General features: G+C 39.3%; 1 protein-coding gene across 2 annotated transcripts in view; it reads right to left on the bottom strand.

Moving 5' to 3' along the window:
* LOC117655397 (sodium- and chloride-dependent GABA transporter 2) overlaps window positions 1-11,687 on the bottom strand; it is an 86,192-nt gene extending 74,505 nt beyond the window's left edge. The window contains exons 1-2 of one of the 2 annotated variants that reach the window (XM_034402813.2): window positions 11,617-11,687; window positions 6,973-7,248 (exon numbers count right to left, since the gene is read on the bottom strand). In XM_034402813.2, coding sequence (XP_034258704.1) covers window positions 6,973-7,180 — 208 coding nt within the window. In that variant the 5' untranslated portion in view covers window positions 7,181-7,248; window positions 11,617-11,687. The remainder of the gene's footprint in view (window positions 1-6,972; window positions 7,249-11,616) is intronic. The other variant, XM_034402814.2, reaches the window with a different exon arrangement.
* Between the last annotated feature and the right edge of the window lie 2,759 nt (window positions 11,688-14,446).

Below are 14,446 nucleotides of genomic sequence, written 5' to 3'. Positions count from 1 at the left end.
CAGATTTCTACCCTTGCTAACACTACATATATATATATAAATATATATATATATATATATATATGGGTCTTTGGTTATTCGGGTCTTCTCCCACGTAAAATTGGAAGTGTCTTGGCGACGTTTCGACGAAGTCTCATTCGTCATCTTCAGGCTGGTGTTCTCGGCTTCGTGCTTCCAGGAGCACGAAGCCGAGAACACCAGCCTGAAGATGATGAATGAGACTTCGTCGAAACGTCGCCAAGACACTTCCAATTTTACGTGGGAGAAGACCCGAATAACCAAAGACCTACATACAAACACCCGCGAAAACCTGAGAAAACATACACACACACACACACACACACACACACACACACACACACACACACATCCGAGAAGGAGTTTAAACATGCATTTGTTTCAAAACTGTAGCAGATTTCTTAACTGTAGAAAACAAAATGGTTCATTATTCTTCTGATTGAAAATCCCACTCAAAACAGTTGCTTCAACTGTTACATCAATAGAGCTGGTGGAGATGAACGTCTCTGCCTCTAAGCTGCAAATAATTTCACCTTTCAGGACTGAAAACATTTCCTTGGCTTCATTCTTTTATGTCACAAATAGAACCCCAGACAGGCTCTTTCTCAAAAAAAAAAAAAAAAAAAGTGTTGATATTTAGTCCAGGGTGTTGAGGGAAAGAAGACATGCTCATGTCAAATTTCCCCAGAAGAAGCATTTTATTAGGAGAGAAAACGCTGTTTCCCAAGTTGCAAACTCCCAAAATAAATAGTAGTTGTTCAAAAATTAATACTATTCTTCCAGCATCTTTTGCTAGACAGGTGGATGAACTACACCGGTTAGCTGGGATCAATGTTTTTCCTTTTGGTGCCAATAGACACCATCAGAACTCTCCTTTCCAAATCTGGTACCTTTTAGATGTATTCACTGTGAGAGTTGACACATCTGGAAGTCTCAACACATCTAGAAGTCAGAAGATAAGATAGGTTGATTGGATTGGATAAACAATGTTGGGCCAATTGCAATTTGTTACAGGCCTCATTCCATTCAAATCAATGGTGGGACTCAGCCGGTTCTCACCAATTTGGGTAAACTGGTTGTTAAATTACCACCCTCCGCTATCAAAGTAGATCCTGGGTGCTGCGCTGCACTGTGCTGCAATGGAGATACAGGCAATGGAGCGGCTGGCTCGAGGGGAACAGAAAGCCACTTTCCCCTCCTTCTTCCCTTGTGCTGGCCGCTCCGTTGCCCATTTCTCCATTGCAGCGCAGTGCCCAGGATCCACTTTGATGGTGGGGGGGGGAGGTAATTTAACAACCGGTTCACCCAGGATCAGGTTGGCTGTCGCAGTAGGCTCGTCCTCAGTGGTGGGTTTCAAAATTTTTTACTACTGGTTCTGTGGGTGTGGCTTGGTGGGCATGGCATGGCTTGGTGGGCGTGGCAGGGGAAGGATACTGTAAAATCTCCATTCCCGCCCCACTCCAGGGGAAGGATACTGTAAAATCCCCTTTTCCTCCAGATCAGCTGGGACTTGGGAGGCAGAGAATAGATAGGGGCGGGGCCAGTCAAAGATGGTATTTACCAGTTCTCTGAACTACTCAAAATCTCCAGAACTGGTTCTCCAGAACTGGTCAGAACATGCTGAAACCCATCTCTGCTCATCCTGCATGTGCGGCCGAGCTGGAGGATGGGGATGAACCATGCCTCCCACGATAGCCAACCTGACCTGGGCTAACCCGTTGTTAAATTATTTGAATCCCACCACTGATTAAAATATTAGGCAGGCTGATGTATGTGTGAATGCAGCCAATCAACGGATGTTTCCTTCTCTTCCCGTTATTTGTTTTTTTTATATTTTATTTATTTGTATCCTGCCTTTATTATTTTTACAAATAACTCGAGGCAGTGAAGGCAGATATCCACACCTTCCTTCTCCTATTTGCCCCACAATAACAACCCTTTGAAATGGATTGCTGGCTTTCATGGCTAAGGCACAACTAGAAATCACAGTCTCCCAGTTTCTAGCCTGGTGCCTTAACCACTAGACCCAACTGGCTCCATTATAACCTATTGCTATTGATATAAACCATAATATTCATCCAGGATTGATAAAACTGTAGCGCCTGTTGTTGACGTTTCATTAATTTGTATTTCTTTTCTAAAGTAGCAGTTGAAAAGGCCTTATTAATTCACAACTTGGTTGTTATGTATTCTAGCATTTTCCAACGTTGCATAATTTTTAATTTGGCTGTTAAGATTAAGTAAATAATGAGTACCTTATTTTTAAGCTCATGATTTGATCTTGTAAATAAATACAATAAACTTAGCTCTGGGACATTATGCCCCTTTTTTGACAACCTCTTCAACACTTAGATATTAGATATAAATAATCTATAAAAGCCTGTTATTTATACAAGAAGGAAGAAATATTTTTCTATGGCTTCATTGATTTGATTGTTAAGGCTGTCCGTTGGCCAAATTTTCCTATATGCAATCATTTTTTTCGTGCTAGCTCCCCATAATCATACGTTGAAGATATCTGCTTAGTGTCCAGAATTTAAAGGACAGACAGATGATGAAATATTTAAAATGTCTAGTTCATCGTTAGAAATAGGAAAGGAAGCTATATGTAATGTAGATAAGAAGACTCCGGTCAAATCCATTTGTAAGAAAATATGCTTACAAACACTTTCTTTGACAGCATAGTTAAGGGGGTGGGAGGCTGATCTGGATTAATTTTGTAAACCAAAGGAGCTTCGAAACAAGGCAAGTTATGTAATGTATTATTTGTGTCAATATTTTACTGAAATATACTACCATTTTTTTAAAATGAGCCATGCTGGCACAATGGTTAGAACGCAGTATTGCAGGCTGACTCTGCTTGCTGCAAGAAGCTTGATCCCGACTGACTCAAGGTTGACTCAGCCTTCCATCATTCTGAGGTCGGTACAATGAGGACCCAGATTGTTGGGGGCAATAGGCTGACTCTGTAAACCGCTTAGAGAATGCTGTAAAGCATTATGTAGCGGTATATAAGTCTAAGTGCTATTGCTAAAAAAAAAATCTAGTATACTGTGTTAATTTACTACCATCAGATTTCTAAAATTAATGGATAGCATTTGGAATTAATGTCATTAAATTTAATAGGTTTTAAGTTAGCCATCACTGATTCTAATTGTACTGCTCATGAATCACTTAACCTGAATGTTTCTACCATATAACATTAATATTAAAGTACAACATTAAAATCAGGGATGTCCACAAATATAGTCAAATCATCCAGATGATGGTCACAATCAAACAAAGGCGCACTAGTTTTTATATATATTGTGACAAGCCTCAATCACATTGTTGAGGCTCTTATTTTGATCACATTCTGCAACCCCTTCCCCGATTAAAATAAAATTAAAATGAATACCCTTGATTAGAATAAAACAGTAAAGCTGGAGAGTGATAAATTATCTAACAATTCTAAAAGCTCAAATGCAAGTTTCTTTGTATTTGCAGTGCATATCCGTCAAAAGAACAACCACATTCTTTATTAACTTTTTAAAAAATGAACACTATCCCCTGATCCTAATTAAGAAATTATTCCTTGGAAACAAAATGGCAGCCAGCCTAATCTCCATCAACTATGATGGGAAGGGAGGGGATCTTATTCATTTCTCAACCCCTTCTGTGTTTTGTTCCAAAGCTGCTAATACATAAGAAGTGGGGGGGGGGGGTAAGCAGGCATGAATTCCCAGCAAAAAAAAATAGTATTGTGTATTAAAACTCCTGTGAAACATTTCCAGGTTGTTTATGTGAAATTGGATAGAATGGCTGCTTTTGATATAATAGTCTGCAGGCTTTAGGAATAGGTGTAAAAACACATGCTTATATTCAGAAAGGAATTTGGAGAAAAACCAAGTGTTGGAATACATGTTAGAACAGTGGTTCTCAACCTTCCTAATGCCGCGACCTTTTAATACAGTTCCTCATGTTGTGGTGACCCCCAACCATAAAATTATTCCTGAAACCATTGAAAATATGTGTTTTCTGATGGTCTTAGGCGACCCCTGTGAAAGGGTTGTTCGACCCCCAAAGGGGTCCCGACCCACAGGTTGAGAACCACTGTGTTAGAATATATTTTGTATTGCAGTAACTACAGAATCATTCAGCCAGTAGATGGCAGTGTTTAGTTTGCATGTATAGTTATAATCTATGGTTCTGTTTGTTCTGAGGAGAGTTTCCTGTTTCCTGTTACAGTTATATAGTTGAGCAGTAAAGTACATGGTGACTGTATTCTTTGTTTGCTCTGTGGTGCTTTATATAAACAGCAAGAACAAGATATGTGCACAAATATCTGACCAGTTGAGACAGGATCTAAAGTAGGGCTGTCAAACTTGCATCATCACAGCAGTGTCACATGATGTATTGGGACTTTCCCCTCCCCTTTGCTAAACTGGGCAGGGGCGGGGCCAGTACATGATGCATCCGGCCTGCGAGCCACATGTTTGTCACTCCTGATCTAAAGAAATGCCTTTCTAAATTGAAGAGCCCCTGCTTGGGATTTACCTGACAGGCCTTACAAAATAGAAAACCACCAAGCTCCGGGACAACCAAGGACCCACCCTGCAATTCAATCCTGAGCCACAAATATTCTCCTTTATCAGTAGCACAAACTGCATTGTTAGATTTCCTGCAATGCCCAACACAACATCTCTGTGGGCATTATGGGAAATTTGAATGGTGTCTTAGTGCTGTCCACCCTCTGTGGATGGGTCTCTATGGCATTGGGTGTTGTTGGAACTCTACAACTATATAACTCTGTGGTAACTAAATCAAGAAATAAATATGAAACACAGGAGTGGCTGAAAGATAATTCCAGTTACAGTACCCATGGAGGAAGTTAATTTTTTTATCGCAATATAATTTTCTTAATCTGAAAGAAAATGTTTCCTTCCTGTGCTCTGGGGTTGAAGCAGAGGTCTATATAGTTGTGTTAAGTGTCTATGCAGATTCTCAATTATCCAGGTCATGGATTTCCCAAAGGTGTTTTTTCCAAAAGCCAACTGGATTTTCTTGTCTTTTTTTTTTCTTTGAAAAGGTTGACTTAGCCTTCCATCCTTTCAAAGGTAGGTAAAATGAGGACCCAGATTGTGGGGGCAATAAGCTGACTTTGTATAAATATACAAAAGTATGAAGGCTATTGCTTAACGCATTGTAAGCCGCCCTGAGTCTCCGGAGAAGGGCGGCATATAAATCAAATTTTTTTAAAAAAGTTTCTCTTCTTACCTAAGAAGCTTTTTCAGTTCAGTTCTGAAGAAGCTTCTTAGATGAGAAGCGAAATGTTTTCAAAGGGAAAAAAAAAGTAAGTCCAGTTGCCTTTTGGAAAAACCACCTTTGGGACAGTTGTGTTAAGGTTTGTTGCTTATGTGTACGAAGTTGGAAGACTTCCCAAGTTACGTGTGCATCAATTCTGAGATAGAGCCCCTGTGGTGTACATGTTGTCAATGGGAAAATCCTGATTCAATTCACTAATCAGCACGAATGAATTTGTCTCAGTTACTGTTACTTAATCCAATCTACCTTAGAGAGATTAGGTTATGAGGATAAATGAAAGAAGACACCGGGTGTGCTCTGAAAAGAAAGGTGGTGTGTTATATTTATGCTGATGGGTGATGCTTAGATGGGATGATTGCAATTATGTTTTATGACTACATAATTGTTCTTATAGTATTGTTTACTATGAACATTATATTTTCCTTTGTCTTTTATTTCTGTAAACTGCTGATCGTTTTGGGATTCTCGATAGAATTGCAACCAATCTATGAAGAAGGTACAATGTAGTCATATTTTTCATTAGCAAATTATATTTACAGATTAATTTTGAAGGAACAGAGACACTTCTCCAACTTTGGTATCTCCAAACACGTGGATTTTAACTCCCAAAATTTTCAGCAAGCATTGCCACAGAACTGCATAGGTAGAATGGCCCTAGATTTGGAAAGGAGAAGTAGATTGCAGTGGTTAAGACACCAAGTGGTACCAAAGATCAGGTTTTACTCCATGGAAGCTCCCAGGGTAAATGTTGACTAGTTAAAGTGTACTTCAGCTGTTGTTCCAGGAATTAAAGAAAGGAACCTTATGCCCAGCAAAAAAATGAATAATAAATGGGGCACTGGATTTGGATAGGAAACTGAGTAGGGTTATATAAGTTCCTCTTTTTCATCCCAATTTACCTGATGAGCAGGAAAGGTTTTAACATTAATTGTTGGCGTGTTTGATATTGCTAGCATTTATCGTTACTCTGCATTTAGATGGGACTGCAGAGTATAAATTAGAATGTAAGAGCTGAAGAGAAGGGACGTGGTGGCTCAGTGGCTAAGACACTGAGCTTGTCGATCAAAAGGTTGGCAGTTCCGCGGTTTGAATCCCTAGTGCCGCGTAAGAGGGTGAGCTCCTGTTACTTATCCCAGCTTCTGCCAACTTAGCAGTTTGAAAGCACGTAAAAAATACAAGTAGAAAAATAGGGACCACCTTTGGTGGGAAGGTAGCAGCATTCCGTGTGCCTTTGACGTTTAGTCATGCCAGCCACATGACCACAGAGACATCTTTGGACAGCGCTGGCTCTTTGGCTTTGAAACGGAGATGAACACCGCCTCCTAGAGTCAGGAACGACTAACACATGTGTGCAAGGGGAACCTTTACCTTTTAAGAGCTGAAGACCTCCGTTTGAAGCAGACATCATGGCTACATCATCTCACCTAATGTTGGGATTTGCTTCCTTCTCGCTCTTTCCCTGCTTTTTGTAAGTATTTGCTCAGTGAAGCGGTCAAGAGAATTCAAAATCCTTCATACTCTTATGCATCATTTTGACTGGTCCTAATAAAAGTTTTGCTGAACTGCGTCTTCTGCGTTTGAATCACTAAGAGGCACATAGTCAAGAAATTCATCACACGCCAATGTAAATAGAACAAAAGTTGAACTTACCACCACCATTTTTGTAACAGAGATAAGGGAACCGCCAAACGTTCCCCAAACCAATGATTTCTCCTGCCACAGACAGCACGTATTCCAGCTTGTTGTTCCAGTGATCCCGATCTAGAGTCTCATTCCCTGCTTCTTTTTTCTTTGTTTCTCCAGTGAGTTGTGCGTGTATTTCTCCATTGATCACTGCCCCAGGGACTCTGTAATCCATTCCACCTTCAAAAGACCAGTGCTGTTGTTTGCCCTCCCGCTGTTATGCTTACAACAATCAAATTCAAGCTGGAAGAAAAAGTGAGAAACAAGCTCAGGGATTTGCTCAAGAGTTCACAGCCCAGTTGACTTGCTGACAACAGCTGGAAATGTTGATGTTCCTTGTGCACAAGATGTACCCAGAGTCTTCACTGAGGTAGGAGGTGTTTACTTTGGATTCAAAGAACACTGACAGCTTAATTTTTAAGAGACTTCTTTCAAAATGTTCTGGTTCCTCACAGCGCATCTTTTCAGCCAACGTGTCCTGATATTTTGTACACCACTGGTATTTTATTTATTCTCTTAATTTATTTCACTTGAACCAACAATCCAGTGAAAACACTGCAAACTCTGTTGACTTTAGTTTAAAGTCAACCCAAAATTGATAAGTTCAAATGCATTGTTGGACCATAATGTGTCACTAATATTGGACCTACCTTGCTTTCTCAGATTCATTTTGTAGTCATCAAATGCCCTCACTTGAGTTTACCCTAATGTTTGTTATAATATGATTTAAGGTTAAACCTTTCAGCCCGATTATCCATATTAGAAGATGAAACTCAAATTCTTTGGCCACCTAATGAGAAGGAAGGACTCACTGGAGAAGAGCCTAATGCTCTTCTCCAATGAGCAGATTGAAGGCAAAAGTGAGCAGATTGAAGGCAAAAGAAAAAGGGGACAACAGAAAATGAGGTGGCTGGATGGAGTCACTGAAGCAGTCAGCGTGAGTTTAAATGGACTCCAGAGGATGGTAGAGGACAGGAAGGCCTGGAGGAACGTTGTCCATGGGGTCACGATGGGTCGGACACAACTTCGCAATTAACAACAACAATCCATATTAGCTTTTGTTTATATTAAGGACCTCTATGGAGGCCCAGCTGCTTTAAAAGGAGTTAAATAAGGAGAGGTCTTTTCAGTGGTGGCACCCTAGCCATGAGTCAAATGCCTTCTTCAATGGTTTCTGTGCATTCATTTTTGGGTTTTTTTCAACATTAGGCAATTCCTACATTTCCCAGTCTTAGCAGGAAACCCTTCCAGTTTTGGTTTTCAAATGCTTTTCAATGATGTTTTAATAGCATTTTTGATAGTTTTTGCTTTCTGTATACCAATAGTATTTTTTGTTTGTTTGTTTCAGTATGCTGGAAAGTGTGCTGGGGAAAAGATTTAAAATGAATGAAAGTTAACATTACTTTTTCAACACGTATGAGCCTGTGAAATGAACTGACCATCACAGGAACTACGTAGGAGTTCTTATGTGTTGATTCACAAAGCAGAGTCCATTTTTATCCTGTTTAAGATGCTTTACTTTAAAATTAAAATAATTCCATCTATAGACAATATGCCATCCCAATCCTCCATCCAATTAAAATGAGACATACACCAAGTTTGCTTTCTTTGAGTATAGATTTATTTGTTCAACTTGTATGCTTTCTTTGAGTATAGATATCTGAGAAGGACAAATATATTTACCTAATTTGTCTGGAAAGCTGAATCCCTGATTATACAAGAAGCAATGGGTGGAAACTAATCAAGGAGAGAAGCAACATAAAACTAAGGAGAAATTTCCTGACAGTTAGAACAATTAATCAGTGGGACAACTTGCCTGCAGAAGTTGTAAATGCTCCAACACTGGACGTTTTAAAGAAGAGATTGGATAACCATTTGTCTGAAATGGTATAGGGTTTCCTGCCTAAGCAGGGGGTTGGACTAGAAGACCTCCAATTCCCTTCCAACTCTGTCATTCTATTCTATTTATAGAAGAGTGTACCATTTTCATTTCATTTATAGTCCCAGACCAATAAAGACCCTATCTTCAATGCATGAAGTTTCTTTGATTCAGATATGCACATTCAGCATATGGATTTTATGACCAGAATGCTGCATCTTCCAACTGCACTTTTAATGTTTTTTTTTTTAACTGTAGAGATTAGGGTCAGCTTGATTAGAATCAGTTTATCAAAAAGATTTTGGTGACAGCCCATTGTTTACATAGTACATCGTATATTACTTCATCACCTTATTTTTTAAAAGGCCATTTATAATAGTCCTAAACCATGGTCAAGATTTTCATTTCACACTACTATTATTTCTGGTTGAATATTCAACTGGCACATATATTAAAAGCTGTCTTATGTTAGTTGCAAAACTCCAGATGATCACGGCATGGCACCAAAGAGTTAGTTTTCTAGAAATCTTAGCTAGAGGTTTGTGTGTGGAGAATGTGTCAGAGGTGCTATTCAGCAGGTTCTGACCAGTTCTGGAGAACCGGTAGCGGAAATTTTGAGTAATTCAGAGACCCGGTAAATACCACCTCTGACTGGCCCTGCTCCCATCTATTCTCTGCCTCCTGAATCCCAGCTGATCGGGAGGAAATGGGGATTTTGCAGTAACCTTCCCCTGGAGTGGGGTGGGAATGCAGATTTTACAGTATCCTTCCCCTGCCACGCTCACTAAGTCATGCCCACCAAGCCACGCCATGCCCACCAAGCCACGCCCACAGAACCGGTAGTAAAAAAATTTGAATCCCACCACTGGTGTGTGTGTGTCTGTGTGTGTTTGTTTTAGAGCCTAATGGGGAAAGAAGTGAGATTGTTCAAACCCTCAAAGGAGGGTTTTGAAATTATATTGCTTTAATATGTCACGTCAGTTAGCATCTAGATGGTAAATTCTAGCGAATATGCTTGTTTTATATATTGATGCGCTGATATTGTCTTTTGCAGACAGTGAACGAAAGAACACAATAAATTGTGTATTTTTGTAGAAGCCAGAAAGGCAGTGATTTGTGAATGTTATAGGTCCTGACGGCCCAATGAAAACCACCAAGTACCTAATAAGATCTGGTGGGGGGGTGGTTCAGACTGATTGGTTTTAAGCAGTATAACTAATAAGTGATGGGAGCTGCAGATGGGACTGTGTACCTGGTTTTATAAACTATACAAGTCAGGCAGAAGTCCATTGTAGGCGCTACTCAGACTGATGTATGCAAATTCAGATTATATTCATTTTGCATGACATTCTTGTGCTGTCAAAGGTTGAAGACCCAGAAGGGATAGGATTGGATATTTACAGTCAAACAGGATTGAGCTGCATGTACATACTTTTTCCATACCTAACCTTCACGTATGTGCCACAATTGAGCAGAATATATATGTCCATTTGCTGCCTTTCCAGTGGTGGCTTCAGAAGGTTTTATGTGGTTCATTAAGGTGAAGTAGAAGCTTCCAAGATGGTTATGTGCCCCATTTAGAGGAAGAGAGTAATAGTAAAAATCAGCAAGTTGACCAATGGGTGATTTTCCTTTTTCACCAAGACAATGTAATTTCTTTATTTTGATACAGCATGATGCATGGACCTAGAAACTCAAGTTCACGAGAAACTTGGTGTCAAGCTTCCATTCAGGCTATTTTTGAAATGTAACATAACACTAATGCACTTAATTTTTTTAATCTCTTTTGAAATTTTCTCATCAATTTCTCTTTTACCAAAAAATGTTAGTTCTGAGGTTCTCAGAAGCTATTTTCACTGATAGATGCATTGATCTTTTATGAAAACCAGCATCTTATAAACTCACCAAAAGAGAGAGGAAGGTAGAAGTGACGGGAATCTGTTCTACAATGCTCCCAACTTGGTGACCTTCTATAGTAGACCCTCAATTTCTATCTTTGCCATCTGGCATTGCTGATTGATAAGGCTTCATGGGGATATTGGAAATTGTATTTCAGCAACAGTACTGTTTTCACGCAGTACAGCTTGGAGGTTGTATCCGATTGGGGGACATCATTTAAACATTACATGTAATCTCTTCAGAAATTTTTAGAGGTTGATCTCCACTATGGAACCATATTCCATGACTTAAGTATATATATGTTGAAAATGTTAATTAAGTTCTCCCCAAATCTTAAATTTTCCTACATCATATTGTCTGCCTTTCTATATGCAGGTAACTTTAGAAGTACATCTAAGTCTGGTTTGCATCCATGCCTTGACAGATTCATCAAGCAATAAATCATGGGTAAGGAGATCCATTAATCTATCCCTTCTGGAAATCTGGTTAAGAATAAAGGTATCTATCTAAAAAGGAAATTAAACAGCATGCCATTGGCTGAGCCTTCCCCCCTCCATCAGGACCAAAACCCTTTCAGTTAATTTATTCTATCAGACCAACAATCTTTGTGTATTTTGTGAAGAAAATCAAGATGCCTATGCCCACATCTTAAACAAATACTACAGTTCAAACAGCTGCAAAAGTTGAGAAATACTTAGCCGAAGGAAGCATAGAGAAATGCACTTACTTTACCAAGTGAAAATAGTTCAGCAACACCACACAAACACACCTGTCACTTCATGATTACATACATGTATGCCACAAAAGGAAAAAGTATGGAATTCTTTTGTTACCTTAAAAATGAGCTTCAGGGATCTGGCTGACGGGGGAAATGTGAAAGCAATCATAAAAAAAAAAAGGTGCTGGCTATTTAAAGCATTGAGGGGGGGGGACCAATTCTGCAATGGTGTAATTCTAGACTCTGCCCAACCCACATTCCTTCCTCCAAACACCCCCCCCCCACCCTCCACAAAAGGGCTGTTCACTAAACTACACAGGACTTCGGATGCTCCTTAATAGAAAAGTTGCTCTCTTGCATTGTGGCTGCAATGTTGTTGTTTGTTTTTTTTTAAACCCTTTGCAGGAATATCCATCCTAATTTCTCTTCTCCTCTTCAGCCCTGGAAGTAACGTTCTTATGTCCCTGATTTCTAAGCACCCACTTATGTATTAAGTATCGATCATAACATATTTAATGGGGAATCATATTGTGAAAGCAAATACAGAAAGCTCAGGGTCACCTAAGAGAAATCAAAGGATGTCCATGTGGTAATAGAGATTCAAGAGGAGACAAGCCATTTGTTACTGGCATTCTAAGAAAGCCTGTAATAGATTTAACCTTCATTCTCAAGGTTGGCATGTACATATAGTCCTCGATTTATGGCAATTGAGCCCAACATTTCTATTATAAGTGAAACATGTGTTAAGTGAGTTTTGCCCCATTTTATGACCTTTCTTGCCACAATTGTCAAGTGAATCCCTGCAGTGTATCAGGGTTCCCACGGATGCCCTAATTAAATCATGAGTCTTGAGCCAAGCTTCAAAAGAAATCCAGTTATTTATTAGGAGCTTCATGTCCGCACGGTCCCAGGTGAAGCCAGTTCTGACCCTACGTAATTTACGCTCCAATTATGACCCTGTTTCCCCTCCACCCTGCCCCCAGGGTGTGTCATCAATAACATTCGCCAACGGAGCAATTTCGCGGGTTGTAGAAGTCACTCCCCTTCGACTGCTGTAGGTATCCCTGGGATACAGCCTTGAGGGAGATAAGCGTGGAATGTGCATCTGTTTTTGGCTGCTGTGCAGTTTTGCCAGTTTCCCATCCCCCCTGGCCTATGGCAACTTGAGAACAGGCCAGGGATGCTTTGCGAGTTGACACAGTGGTCAAGTTACGAGCATGATTGTTAAGTGAATCTGGCTTCCCCATTGACTTTGCTTGTCAGAAGGTCACAAAAGGGGATCGTATGTCCCTGGAACCTTGCAACTGTCATAAATATGAGTCAGTTGCCACGAGTCTGAATTTTGATCATGTGATCATCGGGCTACTACAAAGGTCATAATTGTGAAAAATGGTCATGAGTCATTTTTTTTCAGTACTTTGCAACTTTGAAAGTCACTAAATGAACTGTTGTAAGTCAAGGACTACCTGTAGCTCGATCTTTAAGCAGTCTTTAGTATTTACACACAGGAAGATGGAGTATAAATTGACAAATATTTGTATGTAAAGACTGTCTGGCTTTTTATGAATTCATGACTATCCTTTGGAATATGGAGTCACATTGATGGTGGTCTTAAAATAAGCCATAATTCCAAAATTACATAGGCGTTTTATTTTCAATCAATGCTGTCAGGCATAAGGGTTGGGCCCTCCGAATTTCATGATCATATTTTATGTTAAATCTTCTTCCTTCATCACAAATTAAAATGGCTTCACATATTCAGACTTTAACCATAAGTTTCCAGAATACCTACTGTTTGAGAAATGAATGTAAGATTCATATAATTGGAAATAGATTATGTGTCTGAATATTTTCTGTAAAATCTGTATCTTTTATAGAATTGGTATTTCAGTTGAGGTTTTCTAAATGATTAATCTAAATGACTGAGAATTGGTTACATATATTTTCATCTCTTAAAAAAATACCTAGTGGTATCCAAAACCTTCAGGAAATCTGTTTTAGCAAATGTAACAGAACTACCCGTTTCCCCCCGAAAATAAGACCGGGTCTTATATTCATTTTTGCTCCAAAAGACACATTAGGGCTTATTTTCCAGTTAGGTCTTATTTGGGGGATATATGGTACTAAATGTGTCCGCTTGGCTGACAATCTTAACTGGGGCTTATTTTGGGGGTAGGGCTTAATTACGAGCATCCTGAAAAATCATGCTACCACTTATTTTTCAGTTGGGTCTTATTTTCGGGGAAACACGCTATTACTGAACACTCACTTAATGAACGGGGTTATAAGTTGAGGACTTTCATGATCTCTTTTTAACTTATTTCATTTTCTTGAAGTAATATTGACTTTAACAAGAAAAACTAGAGGAAAATCATCTTAACAATAAAAAGCATGTTAAAGTTGTATAAGTGAAATCAATGAAAGTTGGATGGAATTCAGAAAGTACGAAGGAAACATTTTTAGAAGTTGCTAGTACATTATTTCATCTGCACTGCCCTCTGGTTACAGATAGATCTGGGCTGTTGAAAAAATGCAGCTAGCAACAGTTCTGCCAGAAAGTGAGACATGAAACTGGATGAGAATGTTAAATATAAGATTATAAGCACTGCCCACCAGTATCATCATGGTCTTAGAGCCAGTCACACTGCCATCAAGGCCTTGAGCTCCATGAGTTCCGTGAATTGGTCCAACCTTTTTTTTTTTTAAATAAAAATCAACCAGGCCAATATCCAGCACATTTCATCAATGAGGTTCTACAAGAAACTACAGTCTGTTTCAACAATAAGTTATTAAACCAGCCCTTCTAATTTTGCAAAATTAAGAAGTGTCATTGCCAACTAACCCACCAGAATTAAAGATCGAGAACTAAAATTCTGTATGAAAACATTGCATGCTGTATTGCTGTTATGGGGATGTCAGGTACCTGCTAGATACCAACTCTACAT

Source organism: Pantherophis guttatus, chromosome 7 (assembly GCF_059756535.1).
Source record: "Pantherophis guttatus breed Tessera chromosome 7, ASM5975653v1, whole genome shotgun sequence".
In the NCBI taxonomy this organism is placed as follows: Eukaryota; Metazoa; Chordata; class Lepidosauria; order Squamata; family Colubridae; genus Pantherophis; species Pantherophis guttatus.
This window is presented reverse-complemented; position numbering and strand designations above follow the sequence as displayed.